Here is a 21,178-nt window from a genome sequence, read left to right as displayed (position 1 = left end):
GAAGGAGCTGCAGAAATCCCTGAAGGAATGGTCTAGGGAACAGCGGAACAGTCCTCGGGGGCGAAATTACACTTTGGCGGAGTCCTCGTGTGTGGAGGGGCGGGACTAGTCCGTTGCCGGTGGTCCGGCTTGGCCTGTGGCAGCGCGGTCTGGGTCTGTGGTCTGTCTGGGTGGGGGGTGTTCGTGGCTCAGGCAGGTGATCCGAACGTCTCGTACTGAACGAACAGCTGCGGCCGGTGGTGCTGCACGCGAGGACCACGCTGCAGATATTTGGTGAGACTTTCCTGATTCCTTGCGCATGTGTGGTCTTGGTGGGCTTCCTTGCGTGGAACTCCTGGGGGAGCCTTTGTCTCTCACCTGCAGGTAACTTGATTGGTCGGAGGGCCCTACATGAGCCTGCCATGGACATTTGCTAGGTTGGCCTGTGCCTGGGACTAGGGGAGGTGGGGGGGGGGGCTGTAGCTTGGGCCTCTCGGGGCCACTGGGAGGGTTCCCCCGGGCGCTGGGCTCGGACCCGTAAAGGGGTGATGGGGGACGTGCCTGGCTCTAATGGGGGTGACAAGAGAGCAGCTCGTGCAGTACGACTATTTAGGGGCGGAGAAGCGGGGGCGCTGTGTAACTATGGGTTGTGGACAGGTTGTGATTGTACCCGGCCAGGTTACCTCTGCCCCAGTGCTGAAGGCTCACATGGTCCCTATGGGGGCCGGTTTGGGGAAAGATCCAGGTGTTTGTTGTTGGGCGGGACGGGGGGAAGGGACGGGGATCTGTCTGGCCAGGTTGGGGGTGGTCGGCTGTGGGTGGGGGGTAGTGCACATTGGGGGATGTTTTGGGTGGGGGGTTGGGGGTACACACTGTACGCTGAAAGGTATCTCTTCTGCTTCGTCTATGCAAGTCTTGACTATGTTGCCAGGTGCCTTCAACAGGGTGGCGCTTTGCGGGGGTCACATCTTTGCTGTTTACATGGCGCGACATGGCGGCGATGTTAGCCTCTAGCGATACGAATGCTGACGGCGACGGCCTGACTCTGAGAGCGTTGACCTGGAATGTTAGAGGGTTGAATGATTTTCGCAAACTGAGGAAGGTGCTAAATTACCTCCGCAGGCATCACATAGATTTGGCGCTTGTGCAAGAAACGCATCTCCCTCTCACGAGTAAAATGCTCTCTGCGAGGGGATTGGCGGGCACTAGCGTTGCGGCGGGCTTTACTACGCATTCCAGAGGGGAGGTCACATGGGTGAATCCGCGATCTAATCTGACTCTGACGGCACTGGAAGTGGACCCCGAGGGGCGCTATTTAATTGTCAGATGCGTCGGGAACGGTCACGACCTAGTGGTCGTTAACGTGTATGGACCTAATTATGATAACCCAGCGTTCTATGCCACTCTGGCCGTGCATTGCAGGCGATACACTCACCCCAGTATGGTGTGGGGGGGCGATTTCAATTTCACATTTGACCCGACCTTGGATCGCTCCTCGGGGCCGCTGCGGGGTCCGGCGGCGACCGCATTGCGCATGCAAGCGGAACTGACTAGGCTGGATATGGTAGACGTCTGGCGACATGGACACCCTGGGAAAGGGGGATATACACACTACTCTGCGTTCCATGACGTGCACACTAGAATTGACTACTGGCTGGCTTCGCAATCGCTGCAAGCGGCGATTAAGGGGTGCGTGGTCTTACCGCGTACGCTGTCTGACCACTCCCCTCTTCTCCTGATATTGGACACACCGGCCAAACGCATCGCGCCGTTCACATGGCGGTTCCCGCCCTACTCACTGTTGGATGAGGTATTCAGGGGCGAATTGGCGGAGGATATTGACACTTTCTTCGAAAATAATTTGGGTTCTGTGCAGAGTTTTCAGACGCTGTGGGATTCGTTCAAGGCGTTCATCCGCGGCATGGCTATGGCCAAGCACTCTGGCGTCCTCAAGTCCATACGGCAGAGGCTGAAGACTTTGGAGACGCAACTAGCGCAGCTAGAAGAGCAACATAGGGTGGCCGCGGACCCCGACGTCGCAGCTCGGATTCAAGCGTTGGTCTCTGAATACAATGTGGAGGCGGATAGGGAGGTGCAGCACATGGGCAAGCATGCTACGGCCCGAACATATGGGGAGAGTGAACGCCCGGGTTCCTTATTGGCGAGGGTACTTCGGAATTCCAGGAGGCCCCTGGTCGTTGGCGAGCTTGTCACCTCTACGGGCACAGTGGTTATTGGTGAGGAAGAGATAATAGAAGAATTCAGAGAGTACTACGCTGGGCTTTACACATCTAAGTCCTCTCAGATGGAAGAGGAAATAGAGGACTACCTCAGCTATATCAAAATGCCCTTTTTGTCCAATTCGCAGAGGGAATTCCTGATGTTACCAGTGCAAGGGGATGAGATACTGGAGGCCTTGGAGGGAATGAGATCCGGCAGCGCCCCGGGGGCTGACGGACTGATGGTCGCCTTTTATAAGGCCTTCAAGGATAAGTTCCTCCCGCATCTGATTACGCTATTCGACGATATTGGTCAGGAAGGGTGCATGCCAGCTTCAATGAGAGAGGCCCTGCTTGTCACTATATTGAAACCTGGGAAACCTCCTAATCTGTGCGGATCTTATAGACCTCTCTCCTTGATCAACGTTGACGCCAAGCTGTACGCCAAGGTTTTGGCTATGCGTCTTGCGCTGCTGGCGCCGGAGCTCGTAGCTCCGGGAGATCAGGTTACGGAGGCCTTCGAAGTTGGTAGGGGTACCAGGCAGGGCTGCCCCCTTTCCCCCCTCCTATATGCGTTAGTGGCGGAATCCTTGGCGTGCGCGATACGGGAATACCACAGTTTCGAGGGCATTAACTTTCCCACCTACAAGATAGGTATATCAACATATGCAGATGACACGCTCCTGTACGTCAGGGACCCGGAGGCGAACCTCTCGTCGGTGCTGAGGGAGGTGGTCAGGTACGGGGCCCTGTCCGGCCTTAAGGTGAACTGGAGCAAGTCGTTGGCGTTCCGCTGACCCCGGTTACACTACCGTTCCAGATGGAATATCCCCTACAGTGGACGACGGATTCGGTTAGGTACTTGGGGATACGGCTTCACAAGGATCCGGAGTTTCTCCTCAGGGAAAACTACGGAGTAGCATACGCTAATCTAGTAGAGGATGTGGAGGTGTGGAATCGGCTTCCTCTGTCACTGCTGGGCAGGATAGCCATCATGAAAATGGTGGTCTTGCCGAGATTTCTATTCCTCTTCAATAACCTCCCTATAGTGCTGTCCAGGGTCTTTTTCAAGCAGCTGACCCAGACCCTGGTCAAGCTGGCTTGGGGTGGAAAACAGCCACGAATTCGGCGGGAGGTGTTGACGCTGCCATGAGATGGGGGGGCTGGGAGCTCCGGATCTGGAACGATATTACAGGGTAGCACAGGCGGCTCACCTGCACTCGTGGATCCACGCCGACCCTGCAGTTCCTCACGTACTTTTGGAGCGACTGTTTGCAGACCCGCTTCCCTTGCCGGCGACGGTCCTCCAGCCGGTTGATCGCCGTGTGGGCAGTCTGGACTCTCTCAAAGCCACGAATCATGCCTGGCAGGCGTTAATGAAAGCCCAAGACTGTGCATTACTGTATTCCCCGCTGATGCTGGTGGAGTGGGCGGTTTGGCTCCCCCCACTGCGAGAAAAAGGGGTGCTGCAGGCGTTAGGACGTTTAGGTGTCGTCAGGATGGCGGATCTGTTTCTGGATGGGGTGGCAAAAACATGGGAGCAGATCGGCGTGGCACAATCTGCTTCCACGCTCCTGCAGCGTTTACAATTCCATAGGGTCCGTAGAGCTCTGTTGGTCCTGTTGGGGCCGGGCATGGTGGAACCCCCGGAAGTCCTGGAGCTCACCTATGTCATTAAAACAGTGACACAGTCCAAATTGGTTTCGGCCCTTACCAAGATGGGGGACTAGCGCACGGAGCGCCAGTGCACCAAGGCGAGGCGAGACTGGCAGGTTGACCTGCAAATGGACATCTCTGACGAGATGTGGAAATACTGCTGCGCCAGCACCAGAAAGGTGTCGCTGAATGGCCGGCATAGACTAGTGCACTTTAAGTTCTTGCAACGGGTCTATTACACCCAGGAGAGATTGCATAGGTACGGGCTCCGCCGAACAGCGGAGTGTGAACGTTGCCATTTCCTCGCGGCGGACTTCATACATATGGCCTGGTACTGTCCGGGAATTGCTAAGTTCTGGACGGAGGTATTCCAGGAACTGAGCCGGATTTTGGGAACAGAGATACTACCCGACCCATCGTTGGCGTTGCTGGGGTACTCCAGGCCGCTCCCACCGGCACTGCGGCGCCTGACGGATATAGCGCTATTACTAGCTAGGAGAGTTGTGGCGATATGCTGGATGAGGGGGCCGCTTCCCACTAGGAAGCGTTGGGCCAGCGACATTCTGTACTGCAGCACACAGGCGGAGACGTACAGCGAATTGCTGCCGCCGAAAAGTCGCCCCAAGAACTTTTGGGGGCTGTACAGTACGTATTTGACTTCCAGGGCCACTGAGACGGTTGGCCAGGGGGAGGCACAAAGCGAGGGACTCAATGAGCGCGCACTGGACGAGGGTGGCGCGGGACACGGTCAGGACCCTGGGGGCGTGTGATTGGGGAAGACTCTGGAGTGATTGTTGGGTTGGATGCTCGCATGAAGAGAGTGTGGTTGGGTGCTTGGCAGACTGGTACAGGACGTCAAAGCAGGGTGATTCGGGGAGTGAATGTCCACTGTAGGGTTGGATGCGGATTGATTGCGGGAGGGTGTCGCTGATGGTTGTGCATAGACTATCAGGCTGCGGCCCAATATGAATGGGGATGGGAGACGTGGGGAGATAGCCAGTGTATGGTGGGTGGGGTGGGTGGTTGGGGTTAGGGTTTAGTTTAGTACTTCCTGGTTTAAGCCTGGAGTGCAGGCATCGGAGACTACTTTTCAGCTTCAAATACATAGCCGTTGTCGGAGTCATAGACTGGGGACTGGTGCAATCTTTATTGATGCTCTGTGCATGATTGGAGGTTTGAATATGCTGTATTATTGAAACGCCGCCGGTCCTTCAGGATGTCGGCTAAATGGCTGTGTATGCGTTAACCTGACTGCCCAACGGTCAGGCAGAGTCCTCTCACGACTATGTTGATCGTAGATGATCGGTCCTGTACTATTTTTACAAGTCAATAAAGGTTTTTGAAAATTTAAAAAACAACCAATGAACAACGAGTATGAACGTCCAATCCACGATGAGAGTGTCCCACATAGTCCTTTGCTAGTGTCCTCTCTTCCTCTTTCGGAGCGCGACGACAGCTGACACGCACTCCTCAAACATTTTGAGTGTCTGAACCTGCAAACAACAGAGACGTATTACTCCAGGAAACACAAAGGAACCCTGTTATGGAGCAAGACAGGTTAAAAACATCAGTAAATTGTCCATCAACACTGGACAAACATCTACTTACTGTCATACGGGGAGGGGTCTCCTCCAGGAGTGACGGGCGGGATAATCCTCGCCTCCGAGTCCTTAATAGAATTGAAACTTTCCGTTACGTTAGCTAGGAAATTTTTAATTCTACGTCAGGACTGGAGGCGAGGATTATGCTTGTTCAAAGCTTGCCCACAACCAGCTGAGCCATATTCAGAACTGGTTTGAAATAGAACCTCTTAAACGTAGAGTCCGAGGACCAATCTGCAGCATTGAGGATATCCTCAAGGCGAGCACCCAGGCCAAACACCTTCGACGCCATTGCACCACGAGCAGAGTGTGCTCCAAAGTCCCGAAGGCTTATCCCAGCCTCCTGCATCACCCACCGGACCCACCTGGCAATGGTGGGTGAGGAAACCGCTTTAAAGGGTTTCCAGAGTGCAATGAGCAATTGGTGTTCTTCCGGGGGACGGAATTCTTCCGTCATCTCTTCATATGCTTTTAGGCACTGAACCACACATAACTTTGGCGAGTCCGGGAACGCCGGGTACGAGATTACCCTAGTATGGCACATCGTACGCCGTAAAAGGGTGAAGGTTACCCCGTCAGGGGTGAACATCCTTCCAGAAATATCCAGGGCTCGCCCATCGGAAACTCTCCTGCAAGAGATCAAGCAAAGGAGCATTGCCAGTTTTGCTGAAAGCTCCTTCCGAGAAAGAAACCGGTTAGGCTGCCAAGAGAGAAAAAGATTAAGGACCAGATTCACGTCCCACAAAGCGGAGTAACGAGGTTCTGGAGGTAACGAGAGCCTCACTCCACGGAGCAACCTGCACACCAAGGGGTGTTCTCCTATAGGCTTACCATTAATCGGGGTGTGGCCCGACGAAATAGCCGACCTAAAGGTATTTATGGACCGGTAGGCCAAACCCTCAGAGGCCAGATGGGCCAAGAAATTCACCACCTGAACCACGTCTGCGCCCAAGGGATCTTAACCCCGTCGCACACACCAACTGACCCATCTGTTCCATGCGGACTTGTATCGTTTAACTGTGCTGTCCGCCCAGGCCCTTGAGATGAGGCTCTCAGCCGCTCGCGAAAGTCCTGGGGCTTCCCATCTACCCCGGAAATCCGCCACACCATGAGAAACAGTGACCCTGCTGACACTAGCGGGTGAAGACCCCCGTCGGTATTCGTGAGAAGAGTGGGAAAGTGGGGGAGTAGGATTGGAAAATCCCAGGGAAGTTCCAGAAGAACTGGAAACCACACTTGCGACCTCCACAGGAAAGTGACCATCACCAGGTCTGCCTTCTGCCTGCAAACTTGCGCCGAAGAGCGCGTGATCATTGCGAAGGGAGGAAACGCATACCCCCGCTCCATGCTCCAATCCTGCAGGAATGCGTCCGTGGCCGCCGCCAGCGGATCCGGTCTCCAACTGAAAAACTGAGGCATCTGGTGGTCCAGTCTGGACGCAAACAGATCCGCTGAAAACGGACCCCACAGTTCGTTCAGGGCCACAAAATGTTCGCGTCCAACCTCCACATGCTGGAGTCTCGGAAATGGCGAGATTGGAAGTCCGCCTCTACATTGTCCCGACCGGGGAGATACTCTGCCGTGACGGAGATCTGGCTGTCCAGACAATACTGCCAAAAACTGGCCGCTAGGTCCGAGAGAGCTTTGGATCTGGTGCCCCCCAGATGGTTCACGTAGCGGACCGTGGAAATGTTGTCCATTTTCAGCAGAACACACGACCGCACCATGTCTTTCGTCCAGCACCGTACGGCAAACGAACCTGCCAAAAGTTCCAGACAATTTATGTGTAATTTCTGATCGTCTGGAGACCACAAGCCCCCTGTGGTTAACTCCCCGCAGCGCGCACCCCAGCCCAACCGGCTGGCATCTGATTCGATTATCAAATCCGGGGCGGAACCAAAAATCGCTCGGCCGTTCCAGGCCTCCATATGATCCAGCCACCACTGGATCTCGGCATTCACCTCTGGGGTGAGAGTCACCGTGTGCGAATAAGGGAAACCTTTCCTTAGAAAGTAAGCCTTGAGGCGCTGCAAAGCCCGGTAATGAAGCGGGCCCGGAAATATGGCCTGAATGGAGGCTGACAGGAGACCGACCACACGGGCGAGCTGACGGAGGGAGGTTCTCTACCTGGTCAGGACACGACGCAACTCGTGTCTGATCTTGGAGATCTTTTTGGCCGGAAGGCTGAGAGTGGAGGAGGGAGAGTCGATCACGAACCCCAGAAAGGTAAGCGATTGGGTCGGATGTAAGAGAGACTTGGTCTGGTTGATAAGAAACCCGATACCTTGAAGGAGGTTCACCGTCAGCCGGAGTTGGACTTCCAGTTGACGCGGGCAAGAGGCCATCAAAAGGAGGTCGTCCAAGTAGACGATCATTCTGACCCCTCTTGCCCTCAAAAATTCCACCACCGGTTTGAGAACCTTGGTGAAGCACCACGGCGCCGACGAGAGGCCAAACGGGAGGGAAGCGAACTCGTAAATCCGGTCGCGCCAGGAGAACTGGAGAAACCGCCTGTGTGGAGGAAAGATCGGGATCACCAGGTAGGCGTCCTTGAGATCCAGGCGAACCATATACTCGCAGGGTCGTAAAACATCTCTCAGGAAGTGAATCCCCTCCATTTTGAAATGGCGATAAACCAGCCATTCGTTGAACTCGCTTAAATTGATGACGGGCCTCTTGCCACCGTCTGCTTTGTCCACTAAGAAGATATTGCTAAAAAAAAACCCGGAATGGCGGGTGGCGGGAAGAACGGCGCCCTTGTGAAGGAGGGATGCGACCTCCTCGTCCACTAGGGCGACGTCTGGAGCCGAAAACTGAATGGGACGGGGACTTGACCGCTGAACCGGGGACCCTGTGAATTCTATATGGAACCCCCTCACTGTTTGGAGAACCCAAGCATTGTGTGTTAGGGACAACCAAGCCTGAAAACAACTTTGCAACCGTCCCCCTATCTGCGATGGGGAAAAAATTAGAAGACTCACCGGAGTTGGAGGCGGCGGAGCCACCGCGGAATCCTCTTCCTTTGCCTCTGCGGCCTCTGGTAGGGTAGGAGTTCCCAAATCGCGACTGACCTGAGCCTTTCTGGTTACCCTGCTGGTGACCTCGAGCGGCCCCTGCCTCGACCGGCCCCGCGAAAAACACAGGGGAAAACCTTCTTGATGGTGGATTGTGCCCTGTCGAGAGATGTGAAGGTATTCACGAACTTGCCCAGTTCCTTCACAAAAGGCTCGCCAAACAGGTCACCCTGAGCCACGGCGCCAGCCTCGGAATCCGCTAGGTCTCCTAATTTGGGATCTATCTTAATGAGCAGGGACCTGCGGCGCTCGGTTGAAAGAGCGCAATTGGCATTGCCCAGGAATAAGATCACTCTTTGAGCCCAGTTGGAGAGGTTTTCCGGGGAAATAACAGAGCCTGACTCCTTGGCCTCTTCCGCCATATCCAAAATCTTGGTGGCCGGCCCTAAGGCGTCCAGGAGCTTGTCCTGGCAGGCCCTCCAGGACCTATCAATCCTTTTTTGGGATCTCGAATGAATTTTTGTAAAAAGGTGAACATCCTGGAGTCAATCTCGGGGGTGAGAGCTACCTTACCCTCCAGCGAGGGCCGAGGGCACTCCGCCCGCAAGCAATTACGGGCCTCCTTCTCTAAGGGTCGACGGATGTGCTCCGCCACATAAGCCGCCACCTTGTCCCCGGGGACCCACTCCGAAGAGCGGGGATGAACAATTTCATTCGGATCCAACATGTCCGAGGTAATCGAGGGGGGAACAGTAGGGAGAGAGGGAAGCCACGGCCTGGAAGGGCCGGGATCGGAGTCTGGATCACCAGACACGCCCTGATCCATATCCCTAGGGGCAGGAGGAGGTGGGGTGGGGGGGAACGACCCTTGGCTGTACTGTCTGAGTGTCGATAAAAGCTTGTTGCAACCGCTCGAAAGCGTCACAATCCACTCCAGGCACCCGAGGGCGCTTACTCGGAGGGGAACCTGTGGGAAGGGGGACCGAGGGAGAAGGTAGGGCAGCTTGGGAACCCATGCGGTGTTCCAGGCGAGAAAAAGCCTCATTTATCTGGCGCGACAGCCTGTATTCCAGGGGAGAAATAACTTGACCCACTGCCTGGTAAATGGAGGAATCCACCGCCTCATAAAATGCATCCCCCCAGGGCATCTCCGCAAGAGGGTCCTCCTCTTCAGGGTATTGATCGTAGTACTCCATGAGCTAAGATAGCGGAGTGGCAACTTAACAGCCCGTGAACAGGCCTTGAACTAGAGGCTGGGTGTCAGCCAACTCAGAGGCGCAGCTGAATAGCCGCGATTACAGGGAACAAGCCCCCAGGGACCAATGCTGGCAACAAAAGTAGATGGAAACACCACACCCCTATGCCAAGAGGTGCTCACCGGTCTGGGCTGGGTCCCTTTATGAATCCCTGGGCAGGGAAAGGTACAAGACCTCAAACGAGGCGTTCTGTGAGCCAAATAACAGACCCTGATCACCAACTGCTCTTTGGGTGAACAGAGCGTAATGCCAGAAAAAACGGCCGATCGCGGGTTAACTTTACCGCCGATCGCCGGTACAGACCCCCAAGCGGGCGTATGCCTCAGACCGGAGCTGTTCGGGAATGACGCACGTGGAGTTTGAATTCTCTGAAGAGAATCAAACCCCGCGACGCGCCTCCCGCGACCACCTGCGCCCGCTAGAGGCGGGAGGACCCAGAGCAGGCCAGCGATGCGCCGCGTAGCGACGAGGAGAACCTCGACCCCGCGGCGTTAGCGAACAATTAAACCTCCGAAACGCGAGGGAAAGCAGCGCCGAAGCACGACCACAACACAGGAAATAAAATTCCTCACAGCACAGTCAAAACATCATGGCAATAACCAAAGCATCTACGTGAAGCAATTGTGACAAGAAACGCTAGCATTAAAATATCACCAGAACCCCTTAAGCACTACACAGAGAAAGCATTGAAAGGTACTTATCTTGCTGCGGAGCAGCGAAGAAAGAGGAAGAGAGGACACTAGCAAAGGACTATGTGGGACACTCTCATCGTGGATTGGACGTTCATACTCGTTGTTCATTGGTTGTTACCATGTTGTCTTTTTTGACTACTCTTTCCCTATGGTTCATGGGAAATGTAGTCTTTTGTTTACCTTCAGGCTGCCGTGGAATAAAGTGAAGGAAGAAGGCATAATCCTCGCCTCCAGTCCTGACATAGAATTGATGGATGAACACACACAGAAGATGGGACATCAGTGTGTAAAGTTTAAAATAATGATAGGGATACTGAAATGTGAGAGAGAAGTAAAAGAGGTGACATTTTTTTATTTTGTCTGTAAAGGACAAATAGATACAGATCATAGACAATATAATGAAGTCAGAAAAAGGAGAAAAAAAGAGCAAGTCAAAATTAGGAAAGAAAGAAAGATTTGAGCAGAAATAAATGTTATGCTAATAAGAGGAGGATGGGAGAGTTGCAATCATCTGTCATGGGTGCCAGTTATCTAATGACTGACCTTTAATATGATAACTTGCACACATTACTTTATCAACACCATGAAACATATTTATTGTATAGCCCTTGTATTCATGCACTGCCACTTACTGACTGTATGGATTTCCAGAGTGTGAAAGATGAGAAAGTCAGACTGCTGTTTTCGCAATTCGTTACGGAGCATCCAAGCTACCTCGTGCCCTTTGGATATCTGATGGGGCGGCTGGTTCTGCACGAAGAAAATCATCTTGGTACTGCCAAGGAAAAGACCATAAAGAGGTTTTAGAGTGTTCACTGCCCTACCTTTTGCCGATGTACTTCATCTACCAAATTCCCAAACCCACAATGTGCTTCGGGCACGGGTGACCAACGTATTTGCTTTCAGGGAGAATCAGCTTTCAGTACATAGCACTGCTGTGTGAAAATGCCAGCTGGTATTTCCATTAATACAGGTTTAGTGCATCTGTACACCATAGCATGTGCAAGTATTCTCAGTGACCATGTAGCTCCCTTCTCAGCTTTGAAACCCACAGCTTGAAGCAGATACCAGACAAAGTATTTCAGTATTACCTTAGGAAACCATAGCCCCCTGAGCAGCCAACACGTGTTTCGCTCAATCAATCTGTTTTCCAGGATTTAACCCATAACCAAATTGTACCTAGAACTATAAGGACTGTGAGTGAGAAGAAAAATTAATTAGTAAAACACAACCGTACTCCAATGAGCCTTGAGAAGGTCCCAGGCTATTAAGTCATTTAGGGGGCCAAACACGCGTCAGAATCTGAGCCTTTTTTATTTAAGGGTAGATGCACTCAATCCTTTCCACAAATTAAATTGTGTCAATCTCTGTGCATGTAGTGTCCCCCGAACCATTTTGAATTAAATTGCAACGGTGTGCATTAAATACAGCACTTCCTCCTTGTTGCAAAATACCCATAGTCCGAGAGGGTAGTCCACTTGTTGAGGTTTGGACCTACTTAACCACTGTATTGGTATACTTAGGTATACTTATGGGAAGTATTGAGTGTATCTACCCTTAAATAAAAAACGGCTCAGAGTCCTTGTTGTGTCATTGAAATTTTAGTTTCTTATTTGTAGTAGTTATGTCACTTCATCTCCAACACATGTTTTTACACATGTATGTTGTTGGTAAGCTGTGAGCAGCTCTTCTGTTTTCTTAGCAGCATTCAGAGACAAGACTCAGTAGAGCCTTAACAGTCCGGGCGGAGTCCTGGTGCTATGTACAGAGCCTAAGATAAAGTGATAGAAAAGGAAAATACTGCCAGGCCACATTGACTGCAGATGTACAAAGCCCCCTCTACAGCAGTAGCAATATCTTCTTTGACACAGCCACGAGCAACAAAACATAAGCTAGGTGACAGTGACCGAGGCAGTGTCAAGCTCCCAAAAGTGCTCGTCATCATGAAGAAATATGAATGGTCTACAGTGACATCTGTTACTTGCAACCAACATGTGATGTTCTTTGACTCTGGACATCGGGGAATACTGCCCACTACAGAGGCATCTGGAGCATTTCCTGCTGTTTATGAGTACTTCTTTTAGTTAGATAATTACAGCAGGCATGCTTTTCTGTGTCCTTATTTTTCATGGAAGAAGTAAAAATACGAACAGTTGCTATTAGGTTTTAAAAAGGAGCTGTCTCTAGCCATTGCATTTTACTCTCAAACTTCATTTACGACACATCATATTTAAAGATTTCTTAGATTTGTGAATGTTTAAGTATTAAAAATGCACAATAGATGTAATTACATAATAATGAACTATCTGCTTGCTGTAGAGAATAGTTAGTAGGGTCTACCTAAATTTACAACTGCACCGCCAATATGTATAGGTAGTGTTCCATTACCAATATGATAACCCTGCTAAGAGGTCCACTGTAATGATAATGATCTGCTAATACTAATGTAGTGGTGACATGGCAGGTTTTTGAGATTCATTATCTGTTAAGAGACCAATGGACTCGTACAGCTTCTTGCTCCCACCCCCTTCTGGAACAGTGGATTCCTACAGTGATTCTTTTTCCCATGCCAAGCACTGCATGCATTCAGCACTCATACCTCTGCTCCGTGTAAGGTTGGATCTTCTGCACTATAATGTCTGAATCCAGGACTCCAAGTAAAACACCAATCTGCCGTATGAACATTCCTTTCTGCCGCTCCGTCAGCATGCTGACATTAACGTCCAGGACCATCTCCACAAGATTGTCTTTCCTAGGATCTAAGAACAGCATGTCAAAAACACTTTAAGGCTTTTCTCAGGCTATATCCTTTTATAATAATTTCCAAGGCAGTGATCATAAGGTTTATGTAGTATGCAGGACCCTGTACTTTTTAAACCATTATTTAGAAACTGAGTGAGTTTGCCACCAAAAGTAGGAATGTTCTCAAAAAGCTCTGCACTCTTAAGAGACTCCATTTTTGCTGCTTAAGTGTAGTAGAATGAGAGCACAGTTTTATGTTCTATCAAATAACTGAATTGGACCCCTGGGAAAAGTTTCAAAGGAACAGATACTTACTTTTAATTTTACTTCTCCTACAAAGAATGTCAATTGAAACCATAAACATTAAATCCTGGGGCACATTTCACAAAATACATCATTTGAAATGTAGAAAATTATTTTTGAAAAGAATAACGTAATTTTGGCTGCTGATGTATGGGCTAAGTTGCCAAAATTTGATTTACTTTCTTGAAGAAAGGATGCCAATTGTACGTCAAAAATTTCACTAATTTACCAATGGTGAAAAGAAAGAATCTTCATAAACCTTTTTTTCAAGGACAAGTGACTTAAGGCTACAGGCTACAAAGGATGTGAAACAGACACTGCTCCTTTAAGCAAGCACACACCACTAATATATACAATCATTTATATGGAACACAAAATACAGCAGCACAGTTATCCCTCAAAGGTGCAGAGGAAAAAAAAGGGAACTTCTCAACATAGTGTCTTGTAAATGTGTGAATTTAACCCCACATAGCTGCTTTGCAGAGGTCTGCTATGGGGATAATTCTCAATGAAGTAGTAGCTGTAGATCTACCCCTAATAGAAAGTTTATGGAGTCTACCAGTTAAGAATATGTTTGTTTTCCGATGAAGTAAGATGCAAGAGACTATCCATGTAGAAATAGACTGCTATGAAGTGGTAAACCAGTTCGAACTGGCTTGTAATTCACAAAAAAGGCTTGGTCTTACAAATGTCTTTTGTATAATCAAGGTAAATTTTAGCACTTTCATAACTTTGAGAGTTTGTAAGAAAAAGTTACTTACTCGCGTTAAAGATCTTCTTCATGGATAATCTATCTACCAGCAGATTCCTCACCTGTAAAACGTCCTCAGGTGTCAGACTGGATCAGAAAATGTCAAAACTCTCAGGTATCTGAAGCCGGAAGTGACATCTGGAGGCATTACCAAAGCTATATAGCGTCCACCCCAGCACATCGATGTAAATTTACTATAATTGTTTCCGAAGCCTTTGAGGCGAGAGGGAAATTAAAACAGAACCTTATTAACTTTACCTATAGCGCATCCATCAAACGGGGAGGCGGACGAGTTGATGAGAAATCTGCAGGAGGACAAGAGTATCCGCCAGAAACTTTGTTACCACGGGTAAGTAAGTTTTTCTTCAAATTGATACGTCTACCTGCAGATTCCTTGCTTGTAGAACAGTTTACAAAGCAATGCCATGCCAAAGGAGGAGGACTGATCGATAGTTCGAATAGGAAATCCTACAGAGCTTACTGGGCAAAGTGGTCCATAAACATTTCTGAACCCAGCCAGTCATGCTGGGAAAAACTGTGCAGTGATGCCCACGTCACCACCTTGCACATCTTTGCTATGGGAATGCCTCTGGCAAGGGAAGAAGTGGTGTACTTTGCCCTGGTGGATTGGGACCAGATTCCTTCAGCAGGGTCATTCTTGGCCAAAGCATAGAAGGTCTTGAGCCAGAGAATGATGGATCTTGAGAGCGTTCTATTCTACGATGCTTTCCTTTTTTTCGAACTACAGTAGCCAGCGAAGAGCTGATCATCCTGTCTCATGTAATTGGCGCAATCTATAGAGTATTTACCTGCCTGCCTGGGATCCAAACAATGTAAGCGCTCTTCCTCCTCAATGGGATGAAGAGAGGGAAGGGGTAGGAAGTTAAGAGAGTGATGAACAGACGCAGAAGGAATGGAGTTACCGCCTTTGGTAGGAAAGCATTCCTGGTTCTTAACACCAACTTACTCGGGTAGAAACAGGTAAAAGGAGGACAAGAACTGAGAGTCTGAAACTCGTTCACTCATCTGGCAGAGCTGATGGCCATAAAAACTGTATTTTAAGGGTCAATATCCTTAAGGGACAACTGTACAGGCCATCAAACAGTGTCCCCGAAAGAAAAGTCAATACTAAATTAAGGTACCATTGGGGCACAATAATTGGGGTTGGAGGAGTAGAGCGCCAGCCTAACACATATAACATCCTTGTTCCTTTCTCCTGATCTAGCATATAAACTCCACTGCTCCTTTTAACGGAAGTGCTGCCACCTCCTCCTGCAGAATTTCCTAAGGGTCAAGAGGGGAGTGGAAGATGGAGTGAGACTAAAGGAGCCTGAAGGAATGGAAGGGTGTAACCCTTTTCCACAATTTAAAGGCTCTACTGGTCTGAAGTTATGGCATTCCAAGCCTTCAAATCTGGCTATGATGGCATCACCTGACACCATTTTGTGCATCCACACAAAGCCAGCAACCCTCTACTGGCGACGTGAAGCCTTTGGAATTTTTGAATCCAGTCTGATGCCTGGGGATGTTGTACAGGTGAGGAATCTGCAAGTAAAAGTATTTATCAGAAATATCTTTCTGCTGGAGATAAAGGATTTTTGTGAATGAAGACAAGGGAGTATAGCTTCTGATTCACACTTGGCTTGGTCGATGTTCTTCTGTATTCACCAAATACAAATCTATTCTACTTGACTGAATATGAAGCCCCAGTAGACCAACACTTGGCTTCCTTCAGTTTGTCCACATACTTTTGATGGATGTTTAAGTGAGTATGGTGTAGGGGGTCAGGAACCAAGCTGGTAAGTTCCACAATGGGTGGCTGAAATGCACAGCAGCCTTTTGTCTTGTCTCTCCAACATGGGAAGTAGGTCTATGAGCTACCGTTGTTGTGGTCACTCTAGGTCTAGGAGAATCATAATAGATTTGGATGTCCACCGATCTGGACAAAGGAAGAAAAGTATACTTCCATGATCATTCAAATCAAAAGGGTATTACCTTGTGTTCCTGGTAAGTAATACTTACAGGCAAAGTCTGTTTTTTGTTTGTTTTCCGTGTCTTCCTAAAAGGTCCTCTTCAGTAAAGCCACATTCGCAGAATTGTTCCAGCAGCACTTAATTGTTTAGAGCCCCATTTGCAATTTTCTGAAAAGTTCTGCTGAATGACTTCACTTCTGCATTTTCACTCCTTGGAAGATTAACTACTATGATCTGAAGTTCTTTGGATAGGAGATGTTTCCATATTGTTTGAGCTTTAAGAGAGAGAAGTCTGTACCTTGTTCTTTTCTGCTAGTAAAAATAATAAACTCTTGTCATACTGCCATTCCAAACGAGCTACGAATTTCTCTAGTCTGCTGGGGGGGAATGGCCTGATAGTCAGAAAGACCACTCACATGTCTAACACGTTGATGTCATATCCTTTTTTTGTGAGACCATGTTCCTTGCACATGGAGGTGATTCTTCTGCGCAGCCCAACTCACAATAATGGGTTTTTATCACTATTCTTGCAATTGATTGCCTTGGAAAGGAGCTCTTTTAAAAAGATTTTCTATTTTGCACCACCATGGGAAAAACTGGACATAGCTGATGTGGTTGAGATGTACAAGTTACTTACCTTTGATAACGATGTATCTGGTATAGACGATTCTAGCCACAGATTCCTTTACGTAGAATTATCCCCAGGCATGAGACTGGACCTGGAAAACTTTCTTGCCCAGCATCTCTGCGTGCTGGGGGGGGGGCGGTATCATGCGACTCTGTCCCGACGTCTTCCGCGTGCGTGACGTCAGCGAGGTCACAGAAGTCCCACCCCGGTGCACTGACGTCAGTTTGCTTCGGAGAACTTTTCCGCGCCACAACGTGGAGCCATCACAACAAAACTGAGGAGAGCATGGGAACAGTGTGCGAAAAAACCAGAGAAACAAAAATAGAGAGAGACAAAAGGTAAGAAACATCACCAGGTGGCACCAAGGCACCAAAAGGCGACAACAGCAGGACAGAGCAGGAAAAGAACAGAGCACCACTCTGAGGAACAACCGTGCAAGCCAAGGCAGAAGCAGCAGGTGGCAGTAAAGCACCAGAAGGCCAGAGCAGCGAAGCCATCGCAAGAAAAGCACAAAGCACCACTCCTTGGAACCACCTCGCAAACCAAGGTGAGAGCCATCCTGGAGGCACAAGCATGTGAAAGCGGCGTGACAGAAAGAGAGAGAGAGAGAGAGAGTCTGCGAAGCACAACCACAAGGGGAAGGGCCATAAGCCCGGAACAGAGGAGCAACAGTAACCCATCACCAGACTACACCGCGAAGGATGGCCTTACATCCTGAAAGGAGTAGGAGGACAAAGGGCAGGCAAGCGATCCGCAGACCACACTGCCGAGGAGGGCCATAACCCCTGAAAGGAGTAGGAGGTCAAAGGACAGGTAAAAGAACCCCCAACGAAGAAGCCCGGTGGGGGTCAGAAAATCTAACAACAGAGGGAAAGAGCAGAAGTAGGCCCCCACGCTGGAAAGAAACCAGCTGGAGGGATGCCCGACCAGAAGAAAACAAAGAGGACACCTACAGAAGACAAGCCACCCAGAGGGAGACAACTGCAAAAACCCAGCAGAGGGTCCTCGCAGAACGGGGAGGAAGGGCGGGTCGTGAAGGAATCTGCGGCTAGAATGGTCTCTACCAGATACATCGTTACCGAAGGTAAGTAACTTGTACATCTGATAGAGACTACTAGCCGCAGATTCCTTAACGTAGACTAGATACTCTAGCCATACGCAGAAGGGAGGAGGAGGGCCTGCGAGAGAGCCTCCCCACCAGGAGAGACACAGGGTCCCAGCAGGGGACAGGTCACAGGGACAAGAAGGGAAAGGCCAGGATATCCAAAGCCCAACCAAAGAAGAAATGCCCAACACCCCGCAGGGGCGGACAGTGCCCGAAAGCCCCAAGGAACACAAGGACCACCTCAACCTCCAGGAAGAAGAGGTAAAACCGGAGGCAGGGCCCACCGTAAGAAACACATACACAATGACGGAAAAAACGGAACACGCCTCAGCCACAAGCAGCGGATCAGGCAGTAACAGCCCCACCGCCAAAGCTCAGACGGAAAAGAAAAGGCACAGTTGCGTAGAGCCCCAGCGGAACCAGAGGCAGAGCACAACGGAATACATCAAAGGCCACAACGGCGGGTTAGAACAAGCAGGCCCGCACGGGCATACGCAGCCAGCAGCAGGCAACACCACGGAACGGGGCACCCAGGACAAGCCAGATGCCAGCTGAAGGCAGAGGCCAGAAAGGGCCAGGACACACCCCAAGGGAGGGGCCGGTCCAGAAAAACACACATTGACCCACGAAAGAAGTGGAACCAGGCAGAAAAGAAGAGAGGAAGACTGAGGACGGACCAACCCGTCCATCAGAACACAAAAACCAAGGAAATCCAGTCCCCCCGGACACTAGCAGAGAACCAAGCCGAAACCAGACAGTAGTGCGGAACTGCTATAATACAATGCCGCAGACAGCAGCAGACTGGGCTAGCGACATAGCGACCCAGGAGAAGGACGGACCGGAGCGCAACGCAAGCTGCTTCAAACCAATCAGCAAGAAGATCGCACCTGCGACATACTGCAACGCCACGGAGTGCAGAAGCCCGAAGTGCGACCACACCTCCCCAGCACATGATAGAGCTATGTAATAGCTACCATTACCCCACATAGGGTACGTTACGTCCCAAGAACATGGGAACATCTCTTAGGAAAAAGTTTCTGCAACAGAGGACAAACAGAAAGACCTGCGGAGAAAACCGCAGACGGCTTGCCAATCAACCAATAAAGAAACACAGAAGGCCTAATCTAAGGGGCCCACACAGCTTTACCAACAGCCAAAACCACAAGTCAAAAATGGGCCAGACCAACAGCCAACAGCACCAAGGAGTAAGAAAGTGGCTCTGTATATACTGTTTCCAAATAGGTACAGTGTGCACAGAGTCCACAGACCCCAGAGGTTTGGCAGAGGCTAAAGTAAGATATAACCTTACTCTCTAAAGTGGTAGCTTGGTCGAGCAGTAAGGTAGTATCAGAGGAGAGTGTAAAGCATTTTTTGTAGACAGTCAGCAAATGGTCTCACACACTGAAGAACTGAACTCTAGGCCAATGGTTTGTATATAAAAATATATAGTTGTTTTATTTTAGTACCAACAATAGGTATCAAAATATATTTTCTCAGAATGAGATACTTTAGGTAAATACTTTCAATAGGCAATAGACTTTTGAATGCAATAGTTACAGTTGGTGCAATTGGCAACACAATTCAAACACAATCATAACATTGAGCTCAATGGGACTTTTTAAGTAAATGCAATTTTAGTTACTTTATGAATGATTTTCTTACTCCGGGTTGGATCCTGGATTCAACCCTGGTGCATTTCCTGTAAACAGTTGAAAGAAATCGTTTTTGTTACACAGTCGATTTTTAAGGAATATAAGTTTGAAAAATCGACACTTCAAAGAATTTCTGGCAAAAACCAGGCAATGTTATCCTATGGCGGAAAATCAAGTTATAGGTAAGTACGGTTTTAATTACTTTTCAGGGTCAGTGCTGGGTACCAAGATCCAGCACTGGGATCTCTCCTGATAGCAGGTGAGTAATTACGTTTTCGTTGATCGGCTGATTTTTAGTGAATATTTTAAAGTTTCAAAACTCGACACTTAGAAGAATTTCCAAGTGAAACCAGTCAATGTTACCCTATGGAAGAAAAGTGAGTTATCGGCTTTTGGGTAAGTACTCGACTGGCAGAGTTAAGGTTCTGGGCATAGACTCAGGGGTCTCCCAGGGTCAGGTAGGTACAGTTGTTACACCTTCAGCGGCACAGGGGCAGCCGGGTGCAGAGAGAGTTAGGGCCAATGTTATCCTATGACGGGCAGGGGGCCTTTGGTTGGTGGCTGCTGGCAAGCAGGCCACGCGGCTGTGGGAGCTGGGCTCCTGGTCACTTACTCAGGGTAAGTGGGGAAGAAGATTAGGATAGATGTTGCACTACCAGGGGCCCTCGGTGGCTGAGTGCAGGGTGCTTTTGAGCCGTCGGGCGCTCAATGGAGAAGCTCAATGACGAACAAAGGCTAAAAGCTTGGGGACGAAGATTCTTCAGGTGCGACCACCACTTCGAGAGGTAAGTTAGGGAGCTGAAGATTAGATAGGCACCCAGGAGCTGGGCACAGGGGGCCGCCGGGTGCAGGGGTGTCTTTTCGCGTCTGGGAATCTTACCCTCAGCTGGTCGCAGTTGGGGGGGGGGGGATCTCTGGTGTTGAGGCTGCAGGCGTCGGCAGGAGCGTCGAGGAGGGTCCTTGGGTGCTGGATTCGGGGTCACAGTCGCCTGGGGGACGTCCTCGTGGACTTTGTCCACTCCGGCACAGGCCAGGCTTGGCGGGTGCAGAGTGTGCAGGAGTCGCCGGAGTCCCAGTTGTTTTAGAGTCACAAGGCAGTCAGGTCCTCAGGGGTTTTTGAGGTTGGTGACCACTGGAGACACCGGGGTTTAGCAGGAGCAGGTTCGAGGGTCGACAGGCCTGTAGGGCTGGGGCCAAGTCAGTTGCTGTCGTCCTCTTGTTAGCAGCTGCATGCCAGGTCTTCTTTCTTCTTGTTCTTCTTGCTTGTTTCGGAATCAGGATCTAAGAAAGGAAGGTTCAGGGTGCCCCTAAGGGGCGTTACAGGTCGGTAAATGGGTCCCTTCCCTGGGTTGGGTACACCCCCTATCCTGCCACTCTCCTGTGGGAGGGGGACAGTAGCCTAGTCCTGACTGGGCAGGGCTCCCCATCTTCAAGATGGCGAGAGCCCGGAGATGTGCTTCACCTCGCCTCCCCCACCTGAGGGGTGGGGTTGGCAGAGGCTGGCACACCCCCTTTCCTCCCTTGGGGTTTCCCGCCATTCTTCCCACCAGAGTGGTGGTCAGAACCGGTGGGGGCCAGTTGCTGAGTACAGCAAGTGGCCTGGGGAA

The 21,178-nt window shown here is 50.2% G+C and overlaps 1 protein-coding gene across 1 annotated transcript in view; it reads right to left on the bottom strand.

Annotated features, from left to right (window-relative positions):
- The window catches only part of KIAA0319L (KIAA0319 like), a 941,156-nt gene that overhangs the window by 116,997 nt on the left and 802,981 nt on the right, over positions 1-21,178 (bottom strand). Inside the window, exons 16-17 of the mRNA XM_085647985.1 lie at positions 13,017-13,176; positions 11,050-11,192 (exon numbers count right to left, since the gene is read on the bottom strand). Coding sequence (XP_085504111.1) covers positions 11,050-11,192; positions 13,017-13,176 — 303 coding nt within the window. The remainder of the gene's footprint in view (positions 1-11,049; positions 11,193-13,016; positions 13,177-21,178) is intronic.

Source organism: Triturus cristatus, chromosome 3_2 (genome assembly GCF_964204655.1).
Source record: "Triturus cristatus chromosome 3_2, aTriCri1.1, whole genome shotgun sequence".
NCBI classification, from domain to species: domain Eukaryota; kingdom Metazoa; phylum Chordata; class Amphibia; order Caudata; family Salamandridae; genus Triturus; species Triturus cristatus.
Note: the sequence above shows the minus strand (reverse complement) of the source record. Positions and strands in the feature narration are given on the sequence as shown.